Raw genomic sequence first — 25730 nt, 5'->3', positions numbered from 1 at the left:
AGTCCTGCTGCTTTCAGACGGTTCCTGGCGGTTCTGGTGCTGAAACGACGATTGGGTAACCACAGCTGTTTCAGACGAGTACTCTGTTGAAAAGGGTTCTCGGCGAAGGAGACGAAGAAGGTCCCTGTCTTCGCGACGTGTCGTCACAGGAGGTCTTCCGGATCTGGAACGGTCCTGTACATTACCCATTTCTCGACTAAACGGCTAACGACAGTGTGATGATACCCCAAATCCCGACCAATGGAATTACAAGACATTTCTGCGTTATGCATACCGATTATTTGCCATCGTGTGGCGTCTGATCATTGCCCTTATGCCATGGTCACACAATGTCATCGAATAACTGTTTAAAACCGAGCTTTCGTGACGCATGACTGAGTACATCATCTCGAGAAATATAATTCTTCCCGTAATTATATCTTTCATGACTGTTACCAATATCGGGACCAAACAATAATGAAATATATTAGGGTATGCTTAACTTTTTTCTTTGTGTATATGTCAACACGTGTCCCTCGTTCAGCTGTACTCACTTCATGATGAGGGTGGTGTTGGACTTCCACGCCTCGTCGCCAGTTTCAAACATCCCCTTACTGAGGGACGATATCAGACCCTGCCGCTCTGAGTTGGGATCCCCCAGTGCTTATGAACAGAACAACAAACAATCATCAATAAATTGTGCTCCCGCACTAAGGCCCAACGAAATGACTAAAAAACAGCTGTCATCAATATGCGTACTTCATGATCACGCATGTATTCCCCCAGAACGTACACACAGAACAGCTGACTGTCCTCAATACATGGAATCCCACATTTATTCCCTGGGAACTTACAAACAGAACAGCCAACAGTCATCAATACTTGGACTTCACGCATGTATTCACAAGCGAGATGATCAGGCTCGGCATAAATAAAAAAATACACTTTAAACGGGATTTTTTTATTCCACATCCCTGACTATCAGGGTCCATCAGCAAATAAAAAACGAAACCAGAGGTTGATACCATGAGCATCAGTTTCCAGAATCGGGGCATTATAACACTTCATCGGCCAGAATAGATAAGGTATAATACCGCGTTTAACGTATTTCGTTCATAACACGGTATATCAGCTTAGTGAAGAGGGAAGCCCGTGTGATACAGGTCCTAGGTGATTTTAGTTTCATTGCAAGGGGTATGGTAGTGAGAAAATGCATGATCAGTGCCAGACTGTGACAATTGGCGAAAATGTACGGGGTCTCAAACGTTCAATAGTTAGAAATGATCAAAAACATGTAAATTCAGGTTATCATTTATTATAGTATTAATAGTTAGTACCCCCTTCGTGCTGTTGTGACAGGAACCCGTCCTTAGATATGGCGACTTGTAGACCACTGGCAAATATAGACGTCAGACCGATCTTCCACTGGTCCTCGGACGCGCCGTAGTTGGGGCTCACTCGAATCTTGCAACGTGGAGAAAGTTCACAATAACGACTGATTACAACGGCGCAATAAATATATTGGGATATACAGGAATATTATGATTCAATTTGTTTCTTGTTGAACGCCACACTCGGTAATATTCCAGTTATACGGCGGCTTGTATATGATTGAATCAGGGCCAGGCAATCCAGTGATTGATATTGTGTGATTGTCCACGCCGTCGGGGTACGGTAATGCAGGACCAACCATGTACCGAGCCTGACCACCGCCATTTAAGGCGTTTCCTTCAGTATTGACCAGGAACTAATTATAACCTTGACTTCACACACGTTTGACGCGCGTACGTGGTGCCCGCAATTAAACATGGCTCGGGATGCCAACCAGCTTTCGAAAAGTCAGTCTCGTTATTTCATACGATTGTATGCGTGCTTCTGACACGATTGCTTCCAACCAACTCTGTGGCAAGTAACTTGGCGTAAGAGGCTGCCAAAGGGATCGGTTGTCAGTCTTGGTTTATTGCGTGTCATCGTAACCCAATTGCGTAGATCGATGCTCATGATGTCAATAATTTCATTGTCTGGTCTAGACTCTAGACTCCGCCGTCATATAACTGGAATACTGCTGAGTGCAGCGTTAAACAACAATGAAACAAAGAAAGAACGTTCCTTCTCCATATAATTTCCATATAATTCACAAAATTGATCACTGGATTGTCTTGTTCAGACTTATTTTCAGGACCCGTGAAGATCCGGGGAAGAATAGGTCTTCAGCAACCCATACTTGCCGTAAAATGCGACTATGCTTGTCGTAAAAGGCGACTGACCAGGCTCGCTGACTTGGTTGATGCAGTCATCGATCCCAACTGCGTGGATCGATGCTCATGATGTCAATCACTGGATTGTCTGGTCCGGACTCGATTATTTACAGACCGCCGTCATATAGCTGGAATATTGCTAAGTGCGGCGTTAAACAACAAATAAACAAAACTTATTTTCAGGTCGCCGTCAAAGAGATTATATATACCTATAAGTGCGGCGTGAGACAACAAACAAACACAGTAACTGATTACATAACAGTATTTATTACTTACCTGTGTGACCCGCCCCATAACAGTATTTATTACTTACCTGTGTGACGGCGGGTATCTCCAGAGATTGCATGACCATCCGCGGGAGGGCGCCACTGTACTGGATGGTGATGTTGTGTTTCGTGGCAGCGGTGCCCATGTTCATCAACCAGTCCCTGCCGTAGTCCAGATCCATCTTCAGGTAATCAAACTGACGGAATATTTCTGTCATGTTGTCCTGAAAACAAATAAGATTGGATCCAATTAATTAATTTGTTTGTATTAGTAGACATACTTCAAAACATCATAAATCAATACTGACCAATTTCCAAGAAAAGGATTTTGCGCATGCTCTTCCTACGAAGATTTTAAAGACTGCCACACCATTCCTTCTCCAAAAGTTCAAGATCTCAGGAAAGCTTTCAAAACGGTCTACGGCAGACATTTTGGAAGGATTTCCAAATGTGACGCATCAGTGACAAAAATGATGTACGATGCAATTCCCTATTTTGACCATATGTCCCCTTGGTTTTTCAGTTGAACAGTTGACTTCCCTTTGCATGTGTTTGTAACGGGTGGGGCATATTTTCGCTGGCACCTGGTATCATCACTTTTTGCAGTGATTCGTACATGCAGTCGGAATCGTTAAGTGCTTTTATCGAAATAATCAGATATGCAGATGTCTGCAAAGTAATTTACTGATTGAGTGAGTGAATGTTAGATTGTAACGCGGCAGTCAGCATTAAGCAAGCCACATTAAGGCATTCTGCACATAATCGAGTGTGAAACGGGCACACCAGTAAATGAAAGCTGAGCGAATAATCATGTTTTGTTCATATTTTTTCACTCGGCTCACCTCATTTCGCCCAGCGTTGGGAGCATTGGAAATGGATTTGACGTGTCCGTCATGTTACACAAACTGGCGGAAGTCGAAAACCAGTTTTCAATGTTGCTCCATTTGACATTGTACACCTAACTTCATGAACCATAAACATTAACATTCTCAGAATTAGCTGCCATGTTGATGGGCTAACCAAGCAATTATTTTTGCGGCGTTTATGTTTCCATAAACTGAAATAAAATGTTTTTAATGACCTAATAATGTTCACTGCATAAAAAGACCAGTGACGATCCGGGGTACAATAGGTCTTCGGCAACCCATACTTGCCGTAAATGGCGACTATGCTTGTCGCTGAGTTGCTTGATGCATGTCATCGTATCCCAGTTACGTGGATCGATGCGCATGGTGACAATCACTGGATTGTCTTGTCCAAACTCTCTTACTTACAGACCGCCATCATATAGCTGGAATATTGCTGATTCGGCGTTAAACAACAACAACACTGCATGAAAAACTTACCTGAATGTAGGTAGTCATGCCCCATTGCTTTGCTTCCCCGAACAGGAAGTCCCAAAATGCCTGCACATGGAATAATACACATATAGTGAACAAAGAGTGAGTTGGGCCTAACGCCGCCTTTAACAGTATTCTAGTCAATTCACGGCGTGTCGGCTTAATGTGAAAGGAAAGTCCGAATGCAGGTCTCAGACGTTTAAACACCTTGGTGAAACCCATGTGGATGGGTATGTTATATCCTATATCTTACACATAGGGGCACGGGCATTATCAGAATAATCTTACGCTTTATGCCAATTGGATAGCTCACGCCAGTTGCTTATTTTTTATAACAAAAATTAATTTGACGTTTTCCATTGGACGAGAGGACGGTCGCATGACCGCGAAATTGACGTTCATAAGTGTATGGACGACACAACTTTACGTTCATACGTTTTTCACGAGATAGTGTTCTTGAAATGACGTAAACGCTGACTGACAACATTCCTGATGAACCCCCTGGGAATTCCCTAGCACGAAAACATACAAAAGCGTTCTTTCTGATCATTTAGAACCTTTAATTTTGGTCTCAGCGTTCCAGTATACATTGAAAAACGTCAGAGAGCTTGACTGCATGATTGTTGACGAATATCCTCGCTACGGCCCATCCTAATGAGCAAACGAAGAAATGCACATCCAAACTATCGTCAGTATCGACTCGATCCGTGTCTTGGCTGACAGTAACCATCTCCAGCAATCTACGAATTTACCTTAGTGTTTGGTTTGACGCATCTTTAATCACCTTTCAATAATCGGTCAGTTGATCAATGCTGACTAACACATCTAACCGCTACAGGTTCATTAACGACTTTGGAAATCTCTCCCGTCACGTTTATCGTGTCAGCCATTTTGACGTCTTGTACTTGATGTAAATGTATTACGACGCGCCGTCATTGTGACTGACTAACTGGGGTAGTTCTTTACAGACATTTCTCATCTGATGAGGATATGATTTGAACACATGTGCTGCGTAAGATGTTTCTGAAGAGCAGGTTGTGCATCCATACGCTCATGTCACCTCTCTTTTTGAGGAACTATTTTACTCCGCGATATAGCTGGTTGTTGTATGACTGTCAATGTAAACATGAAGTCACACGTACTAAATGAAATTGTGTTTAGATCTTGGCCTACATCCTTTGAGGTAAGAAATTGTGATAATTTCTTTTTATAAGAATTGACTTTCACGTTGTGTGAGTTCATTATGAACCAAGCTCCGACGTTCATACAGTTTGGCCCTCACTCTATGAAGGTTCATATTCCAATGAACTCACACAAAGTGAAGGTCAATTAGTATTGTTTGCGAAGCTGCCCTTAGCAACGTGACGTCATGCCAAGGCATTAGTAATTAAAGATGACGTCATAGATATAAAAAATATACGACTCGTGGTCGTTGTTTATCGCACAATAAAACATGTTATTTATCATATTAGATATCAGCATTATGTACAGGATTCTTAAGGATGTTAATACAATTTACAAGCTCTATAAATATTTGCCCGTATGTAAATAAAGATTACTACCTGATTATAATCCGATCTCGGCAATGTCTGACAAGTCCATTTTATAAACAGGGTATTACGTTTGGTATTTTCTAAATATTCTAACAATTCTCACAGCGTTATGACATGGATGCGATCGTTCGGCCATTGCATCTATCCGCTTTGCACAGCTACATCTAAGGGAAACAACTCACTCCCCTCTAAACAATAACGTCGACAAATTTACGATGTCATCCAGTTGCGAGCGTCTGGTCGAAACTCATGAAATGACGTCATGGTGGTATAAAGTTTTATCGTGAAATAAACCACGCCTCGTTCTTTATTGTTCTTTGTGATTTATCGCGTAGCTATTGTATATTGTTCGATTCGTCATTGCTGAATTTATAACGTCAATTCAACATTTGCTTGACTCAGCTGAAGTTTTCGCGGTGAAACAAACATAATTATATAGAAATAGTTGTACAGAATAACCTCCTCGCGAGTAAGATGCACGAAGTTTGTGTTCTTCAGAAAGGATCAGGACCTACTTCACTCCATCTTCCCGAGGCAAGCGTGTCCACTAGCCTACATCAAAGCTTAGTTTCTACCCTTGTCACAACAAGGCCACATTCCTTAAAGGATGAAAATGACATATTCCACCGGTAAATCACTTTCATGCGAAGGTGTACCAGTCGTATATGTTGATTTTGTGGAAGGCTCTCTGATTGGACTATCGATATGTGCGAGAGTCCAATCATATTAAGCACAGGAAAGTGGGCTTGATGCGGCAAGGGTGGAAACAAGACTTTGATAAAAAAGGCTAGTTGACAGTCTTGCCTTGGGAAGATGACTTCACTTGGAAGTTTATCCGTATTTCCTTGTAAGTTATTCTCTGAAAGTATGTACAAAACTTGTGTTGTACTGTACCTCATCTTTGGGTAGAGCCATGTCACCGGATATGTCGAAGTTGTACTGCCCCTGATTTTGTGTTGCGTAGATTGTATCACTTGACCTTCACAACGGAAATATATAACCAACTCTGTGTATTACGAAGTCGAATAACATATCGCTCACAGCGAAGTAAATTGTAATGCGATCATAATTCCATTTGTCCTTTGCCCCCAGTGACTATTTCCTGTTCCGGCAAATGAAATCTGGCGACGCTTCCAGAATGAGGAGGACATAAAGGCTGCCACAGAGGCGTGGTTAGGGGGTCAATCTGCGGATTTCCATTAAAGTGGTGTTAAAAGCTTGAAGGACAAATGGAATAAGTGTGTTGAGGTGAATGGAGATTATATTGAAAAATAAAGTGCTAAAGATATTCTGCGACATGGTCTTATACACGGTGGTGTTATATACTGAATGTACATGGTGGTGTTATATACAATAGTTACATGGTGGTGTTATATACAATAGTTACATGGTGGTGTTATATACAATAGTTACATGGTGGTGTTATATACAATAGATACACGGTGGTGTTATATACTGAATGTACATGGTGGTGTTATATACAACAGATACATGGTGGTGTTATATACAATAGATACACGGCGGTGTTATATACAATAGTTACATGGTGGTGTTATATGCAATAGATACATGGTGGTGTTATATACAATAGATACATGGTGGTGTTATATACTGAATCTACATGGTGGTGTTATATACAATAGATACATGGTGGTGTTATATACTGAATGTACATGGTGGTGGTATATACAATAGTTACATGGTGGTGTTATATACTGAATGTACATGGTGGTGTTATATACAATAGATACACGGTGGTGTTATATACTGAATGTACATGGTGTTGTTATATACAATAGTTACACGGTGGTGTTATATACTGAATGTACATGATGGTGTTATATACAATAAATACATGGTGGTGTTATATACTGAATATACATGGTGGTGTTATATACAATAGATACATGGTTGTGTTATATGCAATAGATACATGGTGGTGTTATATACTGAATGTACATGATGGTGTTATATGCAATAGATACATGGTGGTGTTATATACTGAATATACATGGTGGTGTTATATACAATAGATACATGGTTGTGTTATATGCAATAGATACATGGTGGTGTTATATACAATAGATACACGGTGGTGTATATAATGAATGTACATGGTGGTGTTATATACAAAAGATACACGGTGGTGTTATATACAATAGTTACATGATGGTGTTATATACTGAATGTACATGATGGTGTTATATACAATAGATACACGGTGGTGTTATATACTGAATGTACATGGTGGTGTTATATACAATAGATACACGGTGGTGTTATATACTGAATGTACATGGTGGTGTTATATACAATAGATACATGGTGGTGTTATATACTGAATGTACATGGTGGTGTTATATACAATAGTTACATGGTGGTGTTATATACTGAATGTACATGATGGTGTTATATACAATAGATACACGGTGGTGTTATATACTGAATGTACATGGTGGTGTTATATACAATAGATACACGGTGGTGTTATATACTGAATGTACATGGTGGTGTTATATACAATAGATACATGGTGGTGTTATATACTGAATGTACATGATGGTGTTATATACAATAGATACACGGTGGTGTTATATACTGAATGTACATGGTGGTGTTACATACAATAGATACATGGTGGTGTTATATACAATAGATACGTGGTGTTATATACAATAGATACATGGTGGTGTTATATGCAATAGATACATGGTGGTGCTATATACAATAGATGCATGGTGGTGTTATATACTGAATGTACATGGTGGTGTTATATACAATAGATACATGGTGGTGTTATATACAATAGATACATGGTGGTGTTATATACTGAATGTACATGGTGGTGTTATATACAAAAGACACATGGTGGTGTTATATACAATAGATACATTTTGGTGTTATATACAATAGATACACGGTGGTGTTATATACTGAATGTACATGGTGGTGTTATATACAATAGTTACATGGTGGTGTTATATACAATAGATACACGGTGGTGTTGTATACTGAATGTACATGTTGGTGTTATATACAATAGATACTCGGTGGTGTTATATACAATAGATACACGGTGGTGTTATATACTGAATGTACATGGTGGTGTTATATACAATAGATACATGGTGGTGTTATATACAATAGATACGTGGTGTTATATACAATAGATACATGGTGGTGTTATATGCAATAGATACATGGTGGTGCTATATACAATAGATGCATGGTTGTGTTATACACTGAATGTACATTGTGGTGTTATATGCAATAGCTACATGGTGGTGTTATATACTGAATGTACATGGTGGTGTTATTTACAGTAGATACACGGTGGTGTTAGGTACTGAATGTACATGGTGGTGTTATATACAATAGTTATATGGTCGTGTTATATACTGAATGTACATGGTGGTGTTATATACAATAAATACATGGTGGTGTTATATGCAATAGATACATGGTTGTGTTATATGCAATAGATACATGGTGGTGTTATATACAATAGATACACGATGGTGTATATACTGAATGTACATGGTGGTGTTATATACAATAGATACATGGTGGTGTTATATGCAATAGATACATGGTGGTATTATATACAATAGATACATGGTTGTGTTATATACTGAATGTACATGGTGGTGTTTTATACAATAGATACATGGTGGTGTTATATACTGAATGTACATGGTGGTGTTATATACAATAGATACATGGTTGTGTTATATGCAATAGATACATGGTGGTGTTATATACAATAGATACACGGTGGTGTATATAATGAATGTACATGGTGGTGTTATATACAATAGATACATGGTGGTGTTATATGCAATAGATACATGGTGGTATTATATACAATAGATACATGGTGGTGTTATATACTGAATGTACATGGTGGTGTTTTATACAATAGATACATGGTGGTGTTATATACTGAATGTACATGATGGTGTTATATACAATAGATACATGGTGGCGTTATATACAATAGATACATGGTGATGTTATATACTGAATATAGATGGTGGTGTTATATACAATAGATACATGGTGGTGTTATATACTGAATGTACATGTTGGTGTTATATACAATAGTTACATGGTGGTGTTATATACTGAATGTACATAGTGCTGTTATGTACACTAGTTACACGGTGGTGTTATATACTGAATGTACATGGTTGTGTTATATACAATAGATGCGTGGTTGTGTTATATACAATAGATACGTGGTTGTGTAATACACAATAGATACGTGGTTGTGTTATATACAATAGATACGTGTTGGTGTTATAGAAAAATAGATACGTGGTGTTGTTATATACAATAGTTACGTGGTTGTGTTATATACAGATGGTGGTGTTATAAACGTTATAGATACGTGGTTGTGTTCTATACAATAGATACGTGGTTGTGTTATATACATAAGATACATAAGATGCATGGTTGTGTTATATACAATAGATACGTGGTTGTGTTATATACAATAGATACGCGGTTGTGTTATATACAATAGATACATGGTTGTGTTATATACAATAGATACATGGTTGTGTTATATACAATAGATACGCGGTTGCGTTATATACAATAGATACATGGTTGTGTTATACACAAGAGATACGTGGCAAGTTATATACAATAGATACATGGTTGCGTTATATACAATAGATACATGGTGGTGTTATATGCAATAGATACATGGTGGTGCTATATACAATAGATGCATGGTTGTGTTATACACTGAATGTACATTGTGGTGTTATATGCAATAGCTACATGGTGGTGTTATATACTGAATGTACATGGTGGTGTTATTTACAGTAGATACACGGTGGTGTTAGGTACTGAATGTACATGGTGGTGTTATATACAATAGTTATATGGTCGTGTTATATACTGAATGTACATGGTGGTGTTATATACAATAAATACATGGTGGTGTTATATGCAATAGATACATGGTTGTGTTATATGCAATAGATACATGGTGGTGTTATATACAATAGATACACGATGGTGTATATAATGAATGTACATGGTGGTGTTATATACAATAGATACATGGTGGTGTTATATGCAATAGATACATGGTGGTATTATATACAATAGATACATGGTTGTGTTATATACTGAATGTACATGGTGGTGTTTTATACAATAGATACATGGTGGTGTTATATACTGAATGTACATGGTGGTGTTATATACAATAGATACATGGTTGTGTTATATGCAATAGATACATGGTGGTGTTATATACAATAGATACACGGTGGTGTATATAATGAATGTACATGGTGGTGTTATATACAATAGATACATGGTGGTGTTATATGCAATAGATACATGGTGGTATTATATACAATAGATACATGGTGGTGTTATATACTGAATGTACATGGTGGTGTTTTATACAATAGATACATGGTGGTGTTATATACTGAATGTACATGATGGTGTTATATACAATAGATACATGGTGGCGTTATATACAATAGATACATGGTGATGTTATATACTGAATATAGATGGTGGTGTTATATACAATAGATACATGGTGGTGTTATATACTGAATGTACATGTTGGTGTTATATACAATAGTTACATGGTGGTGTTATATACTGAATGTACATAGTGCTGTTATGTACACTAGTTACACGGTGGTGTTATATACTGAATGTACATGGTTGTGTTATATACAATAGATGCGTGGTTGTGTTATATACAATAGATACGTGGTTGTGTAATACACAATAGATACGTGGTTGTGTTATATACAATAGATACGTGTTGGTGTTATATACAATAGATACGTAGTGTTGTTATATACAATAGTTACGTGGTTGTGTTATATACAGATGGTGGTGTTATAAACGTTATAGATACGTGGTTGTGTTCTATACAATAGATACGTGGTTGTGTTATATACATAAGATACATAAGATGCATGGTTGTGTTATATACAATAGATACGTGGTTGTGTTATATACAATAGATACGCGGTTGTGTTATATACAATAGATACATGGTTGTGTTATATACAATAGATACATGGTTGTGTTATATACAATAGATACGCGGTTGCGTTATATACAATAGATACATGGTTGTGTTATACACAAGAGATACGTGGCAAGTTATATACAATAGATACATGGTTGCGTTATATACAATAGATACATGGTTGTGTTATACACAATAGATACGTGGCAAGTTATATACAATAGATACATGGTTGTGTTATATACAATAGATACGCGGTTGTGTTATATACAATAGATACATGGTTGTGTTATATACAATAGATACATGGTTGTGTTATATACAATAGATACGCGGTTGTGTTATATACAATAGATACATGGTTGTGTTATATACAATAGATACATGGTTGTGTTATATACAATAGATACGCGGTTGTGTTATATACAATAGATACATGGTTGTGTTATATACAATAGATACATGGTTGTGTTATATACAATAGATACGCGGTTGCGTTATATACAATAGATACATGGTTGTGTTATACACAATAGATACGTGGCAAGTTATATACAATAGATACATGGTTGTGTTATATACAATAGATACATGGTTGTGTTATATGCAATAGATACGCGGTTGTGTTATATACAATAGATACGTGGTTGTGTTATATACAATAGATATACGATGGTGTTACATACTGGAGATAAATGGTGTTATACTTTAAAGAAATATAGTGAAGGGATGATGTGTCTGTCAGTGCCGCTGACAACTGTTCCTATTTACTTACCAGAAGTTATTTTTGGCAACAATCGGCTTATTAATCTTGTTGTGCAGCTGCCTACAACAGACGAGGCCATGACGTCAGGTTACACGCAAAGAACCGCAACACTTAACACAGGCCTAGATAATCCAGACCATGTGCACCTTCGGTAACTCCCACACAATGTTTTTTAAGCCTGAGCTACCCCCTACCCAAACCACCCCCCCCCCCCCCCCCCCCTACCCACACACCCCACACCCCAAAAAAGAACCGGCACAGTCCGCGCCCATGCATGTATATCTTCTATGCGATACCAGTGATTGATCGAGAATTCGAAAGGGACTTTCCTATACCTTGTGTAAAGCACAACTTTCATCGACCACTGGTGAAATGTAACACTACAGTTCCTTGAACATGGCCGCAGCAAAGATCACGGTCGAACACTGGTTAATTATAATACAGTAAACTACGGTTACAACGAACTCAAAGGGACTACTAATTTTAGTTCGTTATAACCGTAGTTCGTTATAAGCATTTATACAGCTTAACTGCAGCAAATATTTGGGACAAAAAATTAAGTTAATTATATCCGTCTGTTCGTTATAAGCGTGTTCGTTTTAACCGTAGTCTACTGTATGACACTTGTGAATTTAATACATGACAATATATCCCTATCGTGCATACATTGCTGAAGGAGGGTTTACACCTGAGAATAACTGGGATAGTATCCTTTAAAGATGACTTGAAATTACAAAGTTGAGGTGAATTGGGGTATACTGTCGTGTTCTAGGTTATTGCACTTATACAGCGACGTTCATATGTGTGTCTTTGTGGCTGCTTGTACTGGCCCGAACTTACCCGAGTTTACAGTGCAAGGCCACTAAGATACCATGCCTCATAAGACACATAATACTGACCAGCCCTTGTTTTAACCCCTTTAAGCCGAGCACCGGACAGGGTAACAACAAGTACCATCTCTTAACTTTATGGTATGACGCGAACCACCGAGCTTCGCTCCCCGGGCAGACGCTCTATCCAACAGACCAGGGCCCCGTTCCACAAAGCGATCTTAGCGCTACGATTGTCGTAAGTCAGTGTTAAAGAATGGGAGTTACGATCGACTTAGCGCTAAGATCGCTTTGTGGAACGGGGCCAAGAAGGCGGTCTGTCATTTTAAAACATTACTGTAAGGGTCACGACAAGTATTGTGCATTACATGTTCGATTCTGAATGTTACATCACTCAAGACGTACTCGATTCCATTGGGGAAGATGTCCGTGGGTGCTGTCCACTTCTTGACCCCTCCTCCTTGACCTTTTGTGAACCACCAGTTGTCCAGTTCCACATAGCTGCAGCACAAGAAGCGAGATGGGCAAAGGGATATACCTGAACACAGGGTTGACTTTTGGAGTATCATTCCTCACCCACTTTGATAAGGTATTATCACCTCCATCCAATCGTCGCATAAAACAGAATAAATACCTAAATACTGAAATATAGGACGGCTCACATTAGCGATGTGTTTGTATTTAATTATTTTGCATTTAGTACAAACAACAAAATGGCTTTATTGCGGGTATCCAAACCATTTAGGCTTTGAAACAAGCAACTAGCAAACATAAGGGTCATCTTCTAATTCATATTGTGGTCGCAAACAGCCTATCAGTCAACAGTCAACAAACAGTCTACCAGTCAACAAACAGTCTACCAGTCAACAGTCAACAAACAGTCTACCAGTCAACAAACAGTCTACCAGTCAACAGTCAACAAACAGTCTACCAGTCAACAGTCAACAGACAGTCTACCAGTCAACAAACAGTCTACCAGTCAACAGTCAACAAACAGTCTACCAGTCAACAGTCAACAAACAGTCTACCAGTCAACAGTCAACAAACAGTCTACCAGTCAACAGGCAACAAACAGTCTACCAGTCAACAAACGGTCTACCAAGGCCCTCAGAGTGATGAGGCTACCCCGCCACCCAATCTTGCATTACCCTCGGTATAATATTGCTGAGTGCGGCGTTAAACAACCAACCAACCAACCTCGGTATAATATTCGGAATGCTTGACACTGTATTAGATGCACAGGTCGAGGCGACACAGCGTAGCCCCGGAGCCCTCATCATTCACCAGGATCTGTGCATAATCAAGGGGGGCAAACTCAGGGAAGCCCCAATCCTTCGGATACATTCAACTACCCAACACCGGGATCATCATATCCGCAATGCTGCCCAGGCTCTTCTGGTACGATTCCATAGATCCAATCATATTGGCAGTGACAATTACCTGTATGACAGGAACAATTACCTGTATGGCAGGGACAATTACCTGTATGGCAGGAACACTTACCTGTTTGGCAGGGACACTTACCTGTATGGCAGGGACACTTACCTGTATGGCAGGGGCACTTACCTGTATGGCAGGGACAATTACCTGTATGGCAGGGACAATTACCTGTATGGCAGGAACAATTACCTGTATGGCAGGGACAATTACCTGTACGGTAGGAAGAATAATTGTATGGCAAGGAGAACTACCTGAATGAAAAGGACAGTTATATGTATGGCATGGAAAATTACCTGTATGACAGGGAGAATTACCTGCATGGTAAGCAGAGTTAACTGTATTGAAGGGAGAATAACCTGTACAGCAGGAGAGCTACCCTTACGACAGGGAGGATTACCTGTATGGCGGGGAGTGTTACCTGCATGGTAAGGCGAATTACCTGTATTGAAGGGAGAATTACCTGTATTGCGGGGAGAATTACCTTTATGGCGGGGAGAACTACCTGTCCGGCAGGGACAATTACCTGTATTGCGGGAAGAACTACCTGTACGGCAGGGACAATTACCTATATGGCGGGGAGAACTACCTGTACGGCGGGGAGAATTACCTGTGCGGCGGGGAGAACTACCTGTACGGCGGGGAGAACTACCTGTACGGCGGGGAGAACTACCTGTACGGCGTGGAGAACTACCAGTATGGCGTGGAAAACCACCTGTACGGCAGGGAGAATTAGCTATATGGCGCGCAGAACTACCTGTACGGCAGGGAGAATTACCTGTATTGCGGGGAGAATTACCTATATGGCGTGGAGAGCTACCTGTACGGCGGGGAGAACTACCTGTATGGCGGGGAGAATTACCTGTATGGCGGGGAGAATTACCTGTCCCGCAGGGAGAATTACCTGTATGGCGGAGATTATTACCTATATGGCAGGGAGAATTACCTGTACGGCGGGGAGAATTACCTATATGGCGTGGAGAGCTACCTGTACGGCGGGGAGAACTACCTGTATGGCGGGGAGAGCTATCTGTATGGCAGGGAGAATTACCTGTACGGCGGGGAGAACTACCTGTATGGCAGGGTGAATTACCTGTACGGCGGGGAGAATTACCTGTATGGCGGAGATTATTACCTATATGGCGGGGAGAATTACCTGTACGGCGGGGAGAATTACCTATATGGCGGGGAGAATTACCTGTATGGCGTCGAAAACTACCTGTATGGCAGGGAGAATTACCTGTACGGCGGGGAGAACTACCTGTATGGCAGGGTGAATTACTTGTACGGCGGGGAGAATTACCTGTATGGCAGTGATCTATTAGCTGCAGCTGCAAATACAGCTGTGATGGCGTCTTCATAGTTACCCTCGAAACTCCCTTCCTCGTAGTAGAAGGACCCTACAGAAATAGACACAGTGAGTGAAAGCGTGGATGTTTGTCTTCGCTGCGATCACAAATATTCGAGTAACGTGACGGTGGCTTGTAAATTACCGGCTGAACTTGCCACAGCAGTACCTGTGAGAGTGATCAACTATACAACTGACTGACAGTACATTGTGCTCTATTTACATCACGGCGCTAGACATCTGAAAGGGGCTTCTCACAATGTTGGGCTCATGCCCGTGCTTTTGGCTCCACGCTGCGAGCGATACGGTTCGTGATTGTGTATAGTCGAACACTGATTTTTCAGTAACTGGTGATTGTCGCTCACGATAAAGAGAGTACTCGATTCACGATGACAACACACGACTCGTCGAATAAAGCCAGCGAACGATACGCAAAAGCTGAAAGAACTAACGTAACGTGTGGTCTAAATTCGCCAAACTGAGTTCCACTTTTTGTACCTGACGCTAGCGTTATAATTACCATGATTTAAAACTTCTTCTTTTTTAATATAAACATTTACGGTAATATAAGCCTCGCTATGGGAATAAGCTGCAGCTTTTAAAGAGATGGTCGATGACTACCTACAACTATAAATAATAATTATTATTAAAAACATTTTTTCACAATGGATCCGCGCACAATGCAACAATGGTTAAACAAAGGCCAACCGAAATTTATCTATAAGGCAATACCATCATAATAAGCACCATATATTGAAGGATATAAGGAGGTATTCATGTTTGACCTATCAGTTTCAATCTATAATCTCACGCAATCTCACATTGTCTCGTGTAGTGTCACTGACCTTCTCCGGTCCAGTAGCCGATGTTGTTGACAACTGGGTCGGAGGGGCGGCTCAGCCTGTAGTATAAGCTGGCGATTGAGTTGCCCCACACGAACATGCTCTAAACAAACAGATCAAACCAAACCAGATTACCATCCTGTTGGTCGTTATAGGATTAAATAAGTGAGTTAGGTGGGTTTTATGAATCTTTCAGTCAAAGATATGAGCGTCAGCTTAATGTGGGAGGGACTATGGGAAGGTCCTTTACCTGGTTTGTGAAACCAACGAGCATGGATAAGATAATAAGGGCGAATCTGAGATTAGAATCTCTATCATAGGATGCATTCGTCACCACTCGCCTCTTTCCGTGACCTGCAAGAAAACTCGCCCCCCTATCGATGACTGTTATGTGCGAAAATACGACAAACCAATCAAAATGCGCGTATGATTTCAAGTTCTTCGTCAAAGAATCCCTCAGAAATAATGTTTGATTTTACATATGTCTTGCTTCTAAAAATATACCCAAGACACAGTTAAATGTGGTCTATCATACTGTATAATTCGGCATGTTCCGATGTGCTTTAATTTGCATCTGAAATATATATAATATATGGGGAAATATATGTGAACCATTACGCAACGAGTTGACAATTGTTTTAGCTATGCCCGTTTGCGCCAAGACGGAACCCGGTCGCAAAAATTGCCACGAGGGAGGCACGAGTCGCTTTTCGGCTTGTCCCGGAATAACACGAGTTGGTCAAGAATGTCATAGGATGATGGCATGCCTAAGGGACGCCACTCTGACCAGCGAATTGCGGTGCCTTGTGCATACTGAATTGCGATAAAGGGAAAGCGTTCGGTGTGAACATCGCTATTATCTTTACGGATAACATACGAGCTTGCAGCTCGAAGTTCATCATAACAATATTGGGCACGGGTGGCCCAGTCGTGCAAGGCCCGCAATTCTCTGTGCAGAATTGTGTCCACTGGGAACGCAAGAAACCTGCGATTGTGGGTTCGAATCCCGGTTCGCCCCGATTATGTATCTTGGTTTGTCACCCTCACATCCGTGCTCGTGCGTTTCAACAAAAGTAATAAACGTCTAATATATGCACTGCGGGACTTTCCCCGACATCAAGCTGACAAGCTGTGATATAAATGGAATACTGATCAAAGCGGCGTCAAACGCAACTGATTCCCTCATAAAAATACGCATGTTTTGTTTGTTGGTTTGTTGTTTAACGCCGCACTCAGCAATATTCCAGCTATATGAGGGCGGTCTGTAAATAATCGAGTCTGGACAGACAATACAGTGATTGAAATCATGAGCATCGATCAACGCAAATGGGACACGATGACCTTCATCAATAAAGTCAGCGAGCCTGACCACCTGATCCCGTTAATCGCTTCTTACGACAAGCATGGGTTGCTGAACATCTATTTTAACCCGGATCGTCATGGTTCTAAAACTCTATATCGTTTATCAAGACATGTAACCACTGTAATAATACCTGTGTGACGTCAGCTGAATAGGCTGTTAAAACTTGGTATGTGAAATTAGTTGGAACTTGGGTAACACCGCTCATGATTCCCCAGTATACGTAGTCGTTGTCGATGTCCCGCCACAACGACGTGGACATGAAGTTATCCTGTGGACCTATGGTGATGGCGTTAAAGCTCTTGTCGAAAAGGTTTAGGGGAGCCGACCCCTCCAGGCCGTCCTGAATGTTGGCCGTCTTGTTCCACCTGGTGAGAATATAAAACGTCAACCACAGAGAACAGCCAGGCTCATTTATTCACCGAAACGGATTCCGCAGGGCGTAACAGAGAAAATAGCGATAAAACCTTAATGAACGGAACAATGATGACACCAAGTGTTCGCAAAAAGGGTAAGCATGCACTGTCCTAGCACGCCACTCACACTAGACGCTTAAATTGTGGGCGGTCGGGTAGCCTAGTGGTTAAAGCGTTCGCTCGTCACGCCGAAGACCCGGGTTCGATTCCCGACATGGGTACAATGTGTGGAGCCCATTTCTGGTGTCCCCCGCCGTGATATTGCTGGAATATTGCTAAAAGCGGCTTAAAACCATAATCAATCACTCGCTTAAAATGTAAGTGGTTGTTGCCTGACTCTGCACAGTACTCTTGTCATACGGCGGCCTGTAGACAATCAATTGGACCAGACAATCCAGTGATATGCTAGCGTACTTACTGACACGTCTTCCGTGTAAAGTGCAGAGACTCTGCTGTTTATAGGTAATGAGCAACGTTTAAGAAATACATTTGTTCTGCAACACAGCGAGTGACAGTTATAATGTCTTGACCAAACCATTTCATTTGTCGTTGACTCAGACATATGCGTTATGTCTGTACCTATATCTTCATGATGGAACACACTCGGGTCATTTCCGAGTCACAATGTGAGTGATTAAAGGGTAGAAAACATGTAGGCTTTGTGTTAATAATAATAGCAAGATATTAACGAGGTGTGGTGACATGGGGTTTATGTTAAGAATATCTCACGCGCACAGCGACGACACACTGTACTGACTCTGAGCCGACCAGTCCTTGTTTTAGCCCTTTCTTACTGAACAGGTAGGGTAACAATACGTACCATCGTTTGACGCCTTTCGTCCGTCCGAAATATTAATAATAGCATTATATACACTATGCTGTACATTGACATGCACGGCACACTAAACTGTACATTGACATGCACGGCACACCAAAATGTACATTGACATGCACGGCACACTATGCTGTACATTGACATGGACGGCACACTAAGCTGTACACTGTCATGCACGGCACACTATGCTGTACACTGACATGCACGGCACACTATGCTGTACACTGACATGCACGGCACACTAAGCTTTACACTGACATGCACGGCACACTATGCTGTACACTGACATGCACGGAACACTAAGCTTTACACTGACATGCACGGCACACTAAGCTTTACATTGACATGCACGGAACACTAAGCTTTACACTGACATGCACGGCACACTAAGCTTTACACTGACATGCACGGCACACTAAGCTTTACATTGACATGCACGGCACACTAAGCTGTACACTGACATGCACGGCACACTAAGCTGAACACTGACATGCACGGCACACTATGCTGTACACTGACATGCACGGCACACTATGCTGTACACTGACATGCACGGCACACTATGCTGTACACTGACATGCACGGAACACTAAGCTTTACACTGACATGCACGGCACACTATGCTGTACACTGACATGCACGGCACACTAAGCTGTACACTGACATTCACGGCACACTAAGCTTTACACTGACATGGACGGCACACTAAGCTTTACACTGACATGGACGGCACACTAAGCTTTACACTGACATGGACGGCACACTATGCTGTACACTGACATGCACGGCACACTAAACTTTACACTGACATGCATGACACACTATGCTGTACACTGACATGTACGGCACACTAAGCTTTACACTGACATGCATGACACACTATGCTGTACACTGACATTCACGGCACACTAAGCTTCACACTGACATGGACGGCACACTAAGCTTTACACTTACATGCACGGCACACTAAGCTTTACACTGACATGGACGGCACACTATGCTGTACACTGACATGCACGGCACACTAAGCTTTACACTGACATGCACGGCACACTAAGCTGTACACTGACATGCACGGCACACTAAGCTTTACATTAACATGCACGACACACTATGCTGTACATTGACATGCACGGCACACTAAGCTGTACATTGACATATACGGCACAGTACGCTTTACACTGACATGCATGCCTCACAAATAAAGCCTTACATTGACGCTTACCCAACGAATCGAGGCAAGGCCTCAACAACTTCTTGACTGGGTTATCAATTTGGAAAACAAGTGAAACCAGTTGTAGAGTTATGCCGCCGACAGTAAAACATGATGTTTACAAGGGACCGACCATTCTTTATTTTGGGGCGTGCGATTTGCTTGACAAAAATAATTTGTTCCAGAAAATACCGGAAACAATCAAGCTGTTGAAAGGGTAATTTCTTCTCGATTGCTTGCGAGACAATGGTCGGTCCCTAAGCTGACTGTTTCTCCCACCTGCCCACCATCTGCTCCGTGTAGCCGGCAAACTCCCCACCCAGAGACATGAAGCCGAGGGGATACAAGTCGTTCTCCATCACGAAGCCCGGGAAGCCACAGATGACGCTGTCGTAGTTGATGTGGTTAATGTCTGTAGCGCCCATGGGGAAGTTCTGAAAGTGTAAGAAAAAAAAGTTAAATTTAACATCGCGTCATCAAGGCTTGTGAAACGCGGAACCATTTCAGAAAACTGTCACCATCTATCGGGCGAGGCGTCACAATCGCTATGCAGAGACGCATCCCTTAGACGTGTCAAAATCCTATGATCTCGGATTCGAATCCCAAACACGCCCTGATTACGAACCCTGGATTATCAGCAACATACCCACGTTCGTGGGTTTCATGACAGTGGTAACTATTTGAGACAACCACCTCCAACAATCACATTATAAATAAACACATGAGTATAGATAATCTGAATCCATATATAATACCCTTATCGGTCAGGAGATATCGGATTTTGGGTAGGCTAGTGGTTAAAGGGTCAACTCGTAACGTCGAAGGTCCGGGTTCGATTTCGCAGAGAATCATATCCGTGGTGCTCTGGGCAACATATATGTACGAGAGCCCTTGACGACGTAAAATCCTACCAACCCACTACCTCCTTCAGCAACTATCTTAGATCTTACCACTTTGAATGTCAACAGCTCGTCCGAGGAGTATGCGAGGACACTTGCGACAATGGTGACGTTGTTGGCGTTGAAGGTGATTCGGGTCTCTACGCCGGGTCCCAAAAGATCCCCTGGGAAGCTGATGTTCTTGACGGACTCAACCACCAGAGTTCCGTCGTCAATGCCATACCTCTGGTTGTTCAGGACGAAGAACGTTGGGGCACTGTTTAACCAGACCGTACCCTTGACCTTCAGTTGATAGGTCCCGTTACTGGCGACAACCACCTGTAAGGCAGGAATACGGGCTTGATCCGCAGGTGCTTGTTCTGGAAAATAGAGGTTTGGGAAATAGAGATTATTAGCCGAGAGTGTTCACGTGTCATAAGTATCATATATAAAGATCCAAATTGTATAATGCGAGGTTTTGACGTTGTGAGATCTACGTCAACGAAATCATGTCATTTTTTTTTTAAATCAAAACTTAGGACATATTGCTATTCACTACTGTAACTTACAAACCGCGTAGGAATACAAAGCTTGAGTGGACAGTCTCGTTCATGATATTGTGCCGACATTTGTTGACATGAGTACTCACACATCTAAAAGTGTTGGGGAAATTTATGCAACAGCTTTGTAGCAAGTAGTTGTCACATCGATGTAACAAAAGTAGTTCCTGCAAGGTGACCTACTTTTTCAGGATGGTGGTATCACGTTTATCGGATTGGTATGTGACATCGATAACATTATTTATATGGTAAAGAATTATCTATTGCCCAGATTTCACCAAAGAAATTGTCCACTGAACACGCTGGATGTCAAGAGTATGTTATGAAGTAACCTCAAGATTGTTTGTTTCTACTTTCAGGGAAAACGCATGTATGTTGGGCATCAAACAAAAACACACTTTTTAGCAAATTGTGTGAGTGGCGGGTGCTACCGATATGCTTCCACGTTTGCGAACACCTGGTGTCATCACTGATTTCCATCGATTCTTTGATATAATTTGCATCACTCGTTATGTCTAGGCGATGATGTTTCATACTTACCAGACGCAATAACCGAAAATATAGCCTTCCATAAACCCTCTTTATGGTGAAGACATATGATTACAGACCCACTGTACTTTGTTTTAAGGCGACTATGCTTGTCGTAAGAGCCACTATGCTTGTCGTAAGAGGCGACTATGCTTGTCGTAAGAGCCACTATGCTTGTCGTAAGAGCGACTATGCTTGTCGTAAGAGCCACTATGCTTGTCGTAAGGGGTGACTATGCTTGTCGTAAGGGGTGACTATGCTTGTCGTAAGGGGTGATTATGCTTGTCGTAAGAGCGACTATGCTTGTCGTAAGGGGTGACTATGCTTGTCGTAAGGGGTGACTATGCTTGTCGTAAGGGGTGACTATGCTTGTCGTAAGAGCGACTATGCTTGTCGTAAGGGGTGACTATGCTTGTCGTAAGGGGCGACTATGCTTGTCGTAAGGGGTGACTATGCTTGTCGTAAGAGCGACTATGCTTGTCGTGAGGGGTGACTATGCTTGTCGCAAGAGGCGACTATTCTTGTCGTAAGGGGTGACTATGCTTGTCGTAAGAGGCGACTATGCTTGTCGTAAGGGGTGAATATGCTTGTCGTAAGAGGCGACTAACGGAATCGGGTGGTCAGGCTCGCTGACTTGGTTGATACATGTCATCGATCCCAATTGCGTGGATCGATACTCATGATATCAATCACTGAATTGTCTGGTCCAAAATCGATCATTTACAGACCGCCGTCATATAGCTGGAATATTGCTGATTGCGGCGTTTAACAACAAACCAACCAACCAATCTTGGCGCCTTTTCGTAATAGTTTACATCTGCACACACTACACGTACGACCATAATCCGGAAGAGAGCAAGCAATAGACTGCCTGGTGATTTATCAACGTTTATGTGAATTTCCTATTCAAGATGAATATATTTAAGGAAATAGAAATTGAAGGCGGTAATGGAGTTACCAACGTCAAAAGGACAGAGATAAGAGTATGATTACCATTAAGTATCAGTCGCAATCTAATCTATCTGTCACTGAAGCTGGTTAGCTGCCTTCTTATTACGGCCGCGTCATACCGAAAGACGTTAAAAGATGATACTTGTTGTTACCCTGTTGTTACCCTGTATTAAGGGGTTAAAGCAAGAACTGGTCAGCTCGGAGTCAGTATTTTGTATCTGATCGGGGTATTCATGTTAAACTGCGGCATGGTATCTCAGTGGGCTAGCACTATCAATCGGCATCGACCGGTCTAGTACAAGCAGCCACACACACACACACACGTGCATGCACGTCGCTATATAAGTGCTTTAATCTTGGACGCAACGTTAAACCAAATTTCACCTCACCTCACCTCACCTTCTTATTACACTCTTGATAGGAAGTAGGAAGAACGATTTTGGATGATAAAATCTCACCCTTGTGTCTTTTGATATCAACAATAGCCGATAAAAGTTTAAACCTCATCGGGGGGCGGTCGGGTAGCCTTGTGGTTAAAACGTTCGCTCGAAGACCCGGGTTTGCTTCCCGACATGGGTACAATGTGTGAAGCCCATTTCTGGTGTCTCCCGCCGTGATATTGCTGGAATATTGCTAAAAGCGGCGTAAAACCACACTCACTCACTAAAGCTTATCGACAAGCTTCGGAGGTTTCAATTTTTATCGACTCGTGTTAATACATTTAATATCAACAGACACAAGGGAGATATTCTGTACATGCAGAATATTATATTTCCACTACTGGATTGCTGTAAAATGATCGTCGCCACTCACAGAGCGTATGGGACAGGACACTATCGTCACGTGATCTCAACACTGTACGACTTCATGATGGGAGACATCGTTTTAGACAGACCAGCAATAATGACAGCGTCACAACACTGAAGATTCAACAATGAATATGTTACTTACCTGTCATTATGACAAGCATTAAACTGACCGTTGTCAGAAGGATGAGGTTCGTCGCCACCATTTTGTCTCCGGCCACGTGACTGGTTGGTGAGATAACAGGTGTTATCATATCACCAGGTTCAATATTAAAGATAACACTTGGAACACTAAGTGACTTCTCGTTATCAGAGTTTGTGATGGGGCGTTATGAAGAGAGCGACTTGTGTACGCAGGATAGATACAAAGGATACATACACGGGCTAGATACAAAGGATATATAGACAGGCTAGATACAAAGGATAGTTACACGGACTAGATACACAGGACATATAGACAGCCTAGCTACAAAGGATAGATGCACGGGCTAGATACACAATATAGATACACAACCTAGCTATAAAGGATAGATACACGGAGTAGATACAAGGATAGATACACAGCCTAGCTACAAAGGATACATACACGGGCTAGATACAAAGAATAGATACACAGACTGGATACAAAGGATATATAGACAGGCTAGATACAAAGTATAGATACACGGACTAGATACAAAGAATAGATACACAGCCTAGCTACAAAGTATAGATACACGGACTACATACAAAGGATAGATACACGGACTAGTTATATGTAGCTAGATATATGTAATGGCAGACTGTTAATATCAGCTTTCCTTTTACAGATCTCAGAGCAAATAGTTATTGAAGCAACTCGCTCCCTTCTATCCCGACTCCCTCCTCAGCTCCAGAAGCCAAACTCATCCCATTCTCAGAGATTTGAGGGTTTCCTAAATATAGAGTGTTCCCTTTTCTTTACTCAACTTTACACCTCACTGTATGTTAGTTTAATCAGTTGCATGTAGAGTATGCGGAAATACCATCTCGAATACCTTTAGTACAATAAAACCTCGCTAATCCGGATACGGTTAATCTGGACAACCCACCTTCCAGATGATGTCTTCTGCTTACCTGTATACACAGTGGATTCGTTAATCCAGACAATTTATTGGGGACGTTGTTGTCGTGAGTAATGAGGAGATACACCTACTTTACCGAATTCATAATCTCTAACTCTGAACTGTACCCGCAAAGAACGTTGTGTGGATAGGGTGGGTGCTGGCAGTTATGTCTTGTACAACACGTTAGGATGGGTATTCATTTCATATGCGGGCTACATACTACATACAGTACAATACAAATCATCATGTGAAGTAGATATTGCTGAATTCTACAGGATTGTAGAGAAACAAAGACAATCTAAGACTGTAAATACACACCTCAGGTACAAAGAACGCTGTTGCAATACACCATCAGGGGTGTGCAACTTGTGGGCAGACTACTATGCAGATTTTTTATCACCTCTTGATCGGCCGGAGTTTGACAGCGACTTTCGCGTTGAGACGGACTCTGGAATAAACAACA

At 41.4% G+C, this 25730-nt stretch overlaps 1 protein-coding gene across 1 annotated transcript in view; it reads right to left on the bottom strand.

The window, feature by feature from the left end:
- LOC124143629 overlaps nt 1-24411 on the bottom strand; it is a 31318-nt gene extending 6907 nt beyond the window's left edge. The window contains exons 1-13 of the mRNA XM_048389606.1: nt 24328-24411; nt 21410-21717; nt 20739-20893; nt 18129-18363; nt 16639-16738; nt 15749-15845; nt 13414-13509; nt 12188-12238; nt 6291-6375; nt 3850-3909; nt 2551-2727; nt 1317-1443; nt 534-642 (exon numbers count right to left, since the gene is read on the bottom strand). Of these exons, the coding sequence (XP_048245563.1) occupies nt 534-642; nt 1317-1443; nt 2551-2727; nt 3850-3909; nt 6291-6375; nt 12188-12238; nt 13414-13509; nt 15749-15845; nt 16639-16738; nt 18129-18363; nt 20739-20893; nt 21410-21717; nt 24328-24388 (1661 nt within the window). The 5' untranslated portion in view covers nt 24389-24411. The remainder of the gene's footprint in view (nt 1-533; nt 643-1316; nt 1444-2550; nt 2728-3849; nt 3910-6290; nt 6376-12187; nt 12239-13413; nt 13510-15748; nt 15846-16638; nt 16739-18128; nt 18364-20738; nt 20894-21409; nt 21718-24327) is intronic.
- Nucleotides 24412-25730: the final 1319 nt, after the last annotated feature.

This window comes from Haliotis rufescens, unplaced genomic scaffold, assembly GCF_023055435.1.
Source record: "Haliotis rufescens isolate VD_foot unplaced genomic scaffold, xgHalRufe1.0.p SCAF_8, whole genome shotgun sequence".
NCBI lineage: Eukaryota > Metazoa > Mollusca > Gastropoda > Lepetellida > Haliotidae > Haliotis > Haliotis rufescens.
Note: the sequence above shows the minus strand (reverse complement) of the source record. Positions and strands in the feature narration are given on the sequence as shown.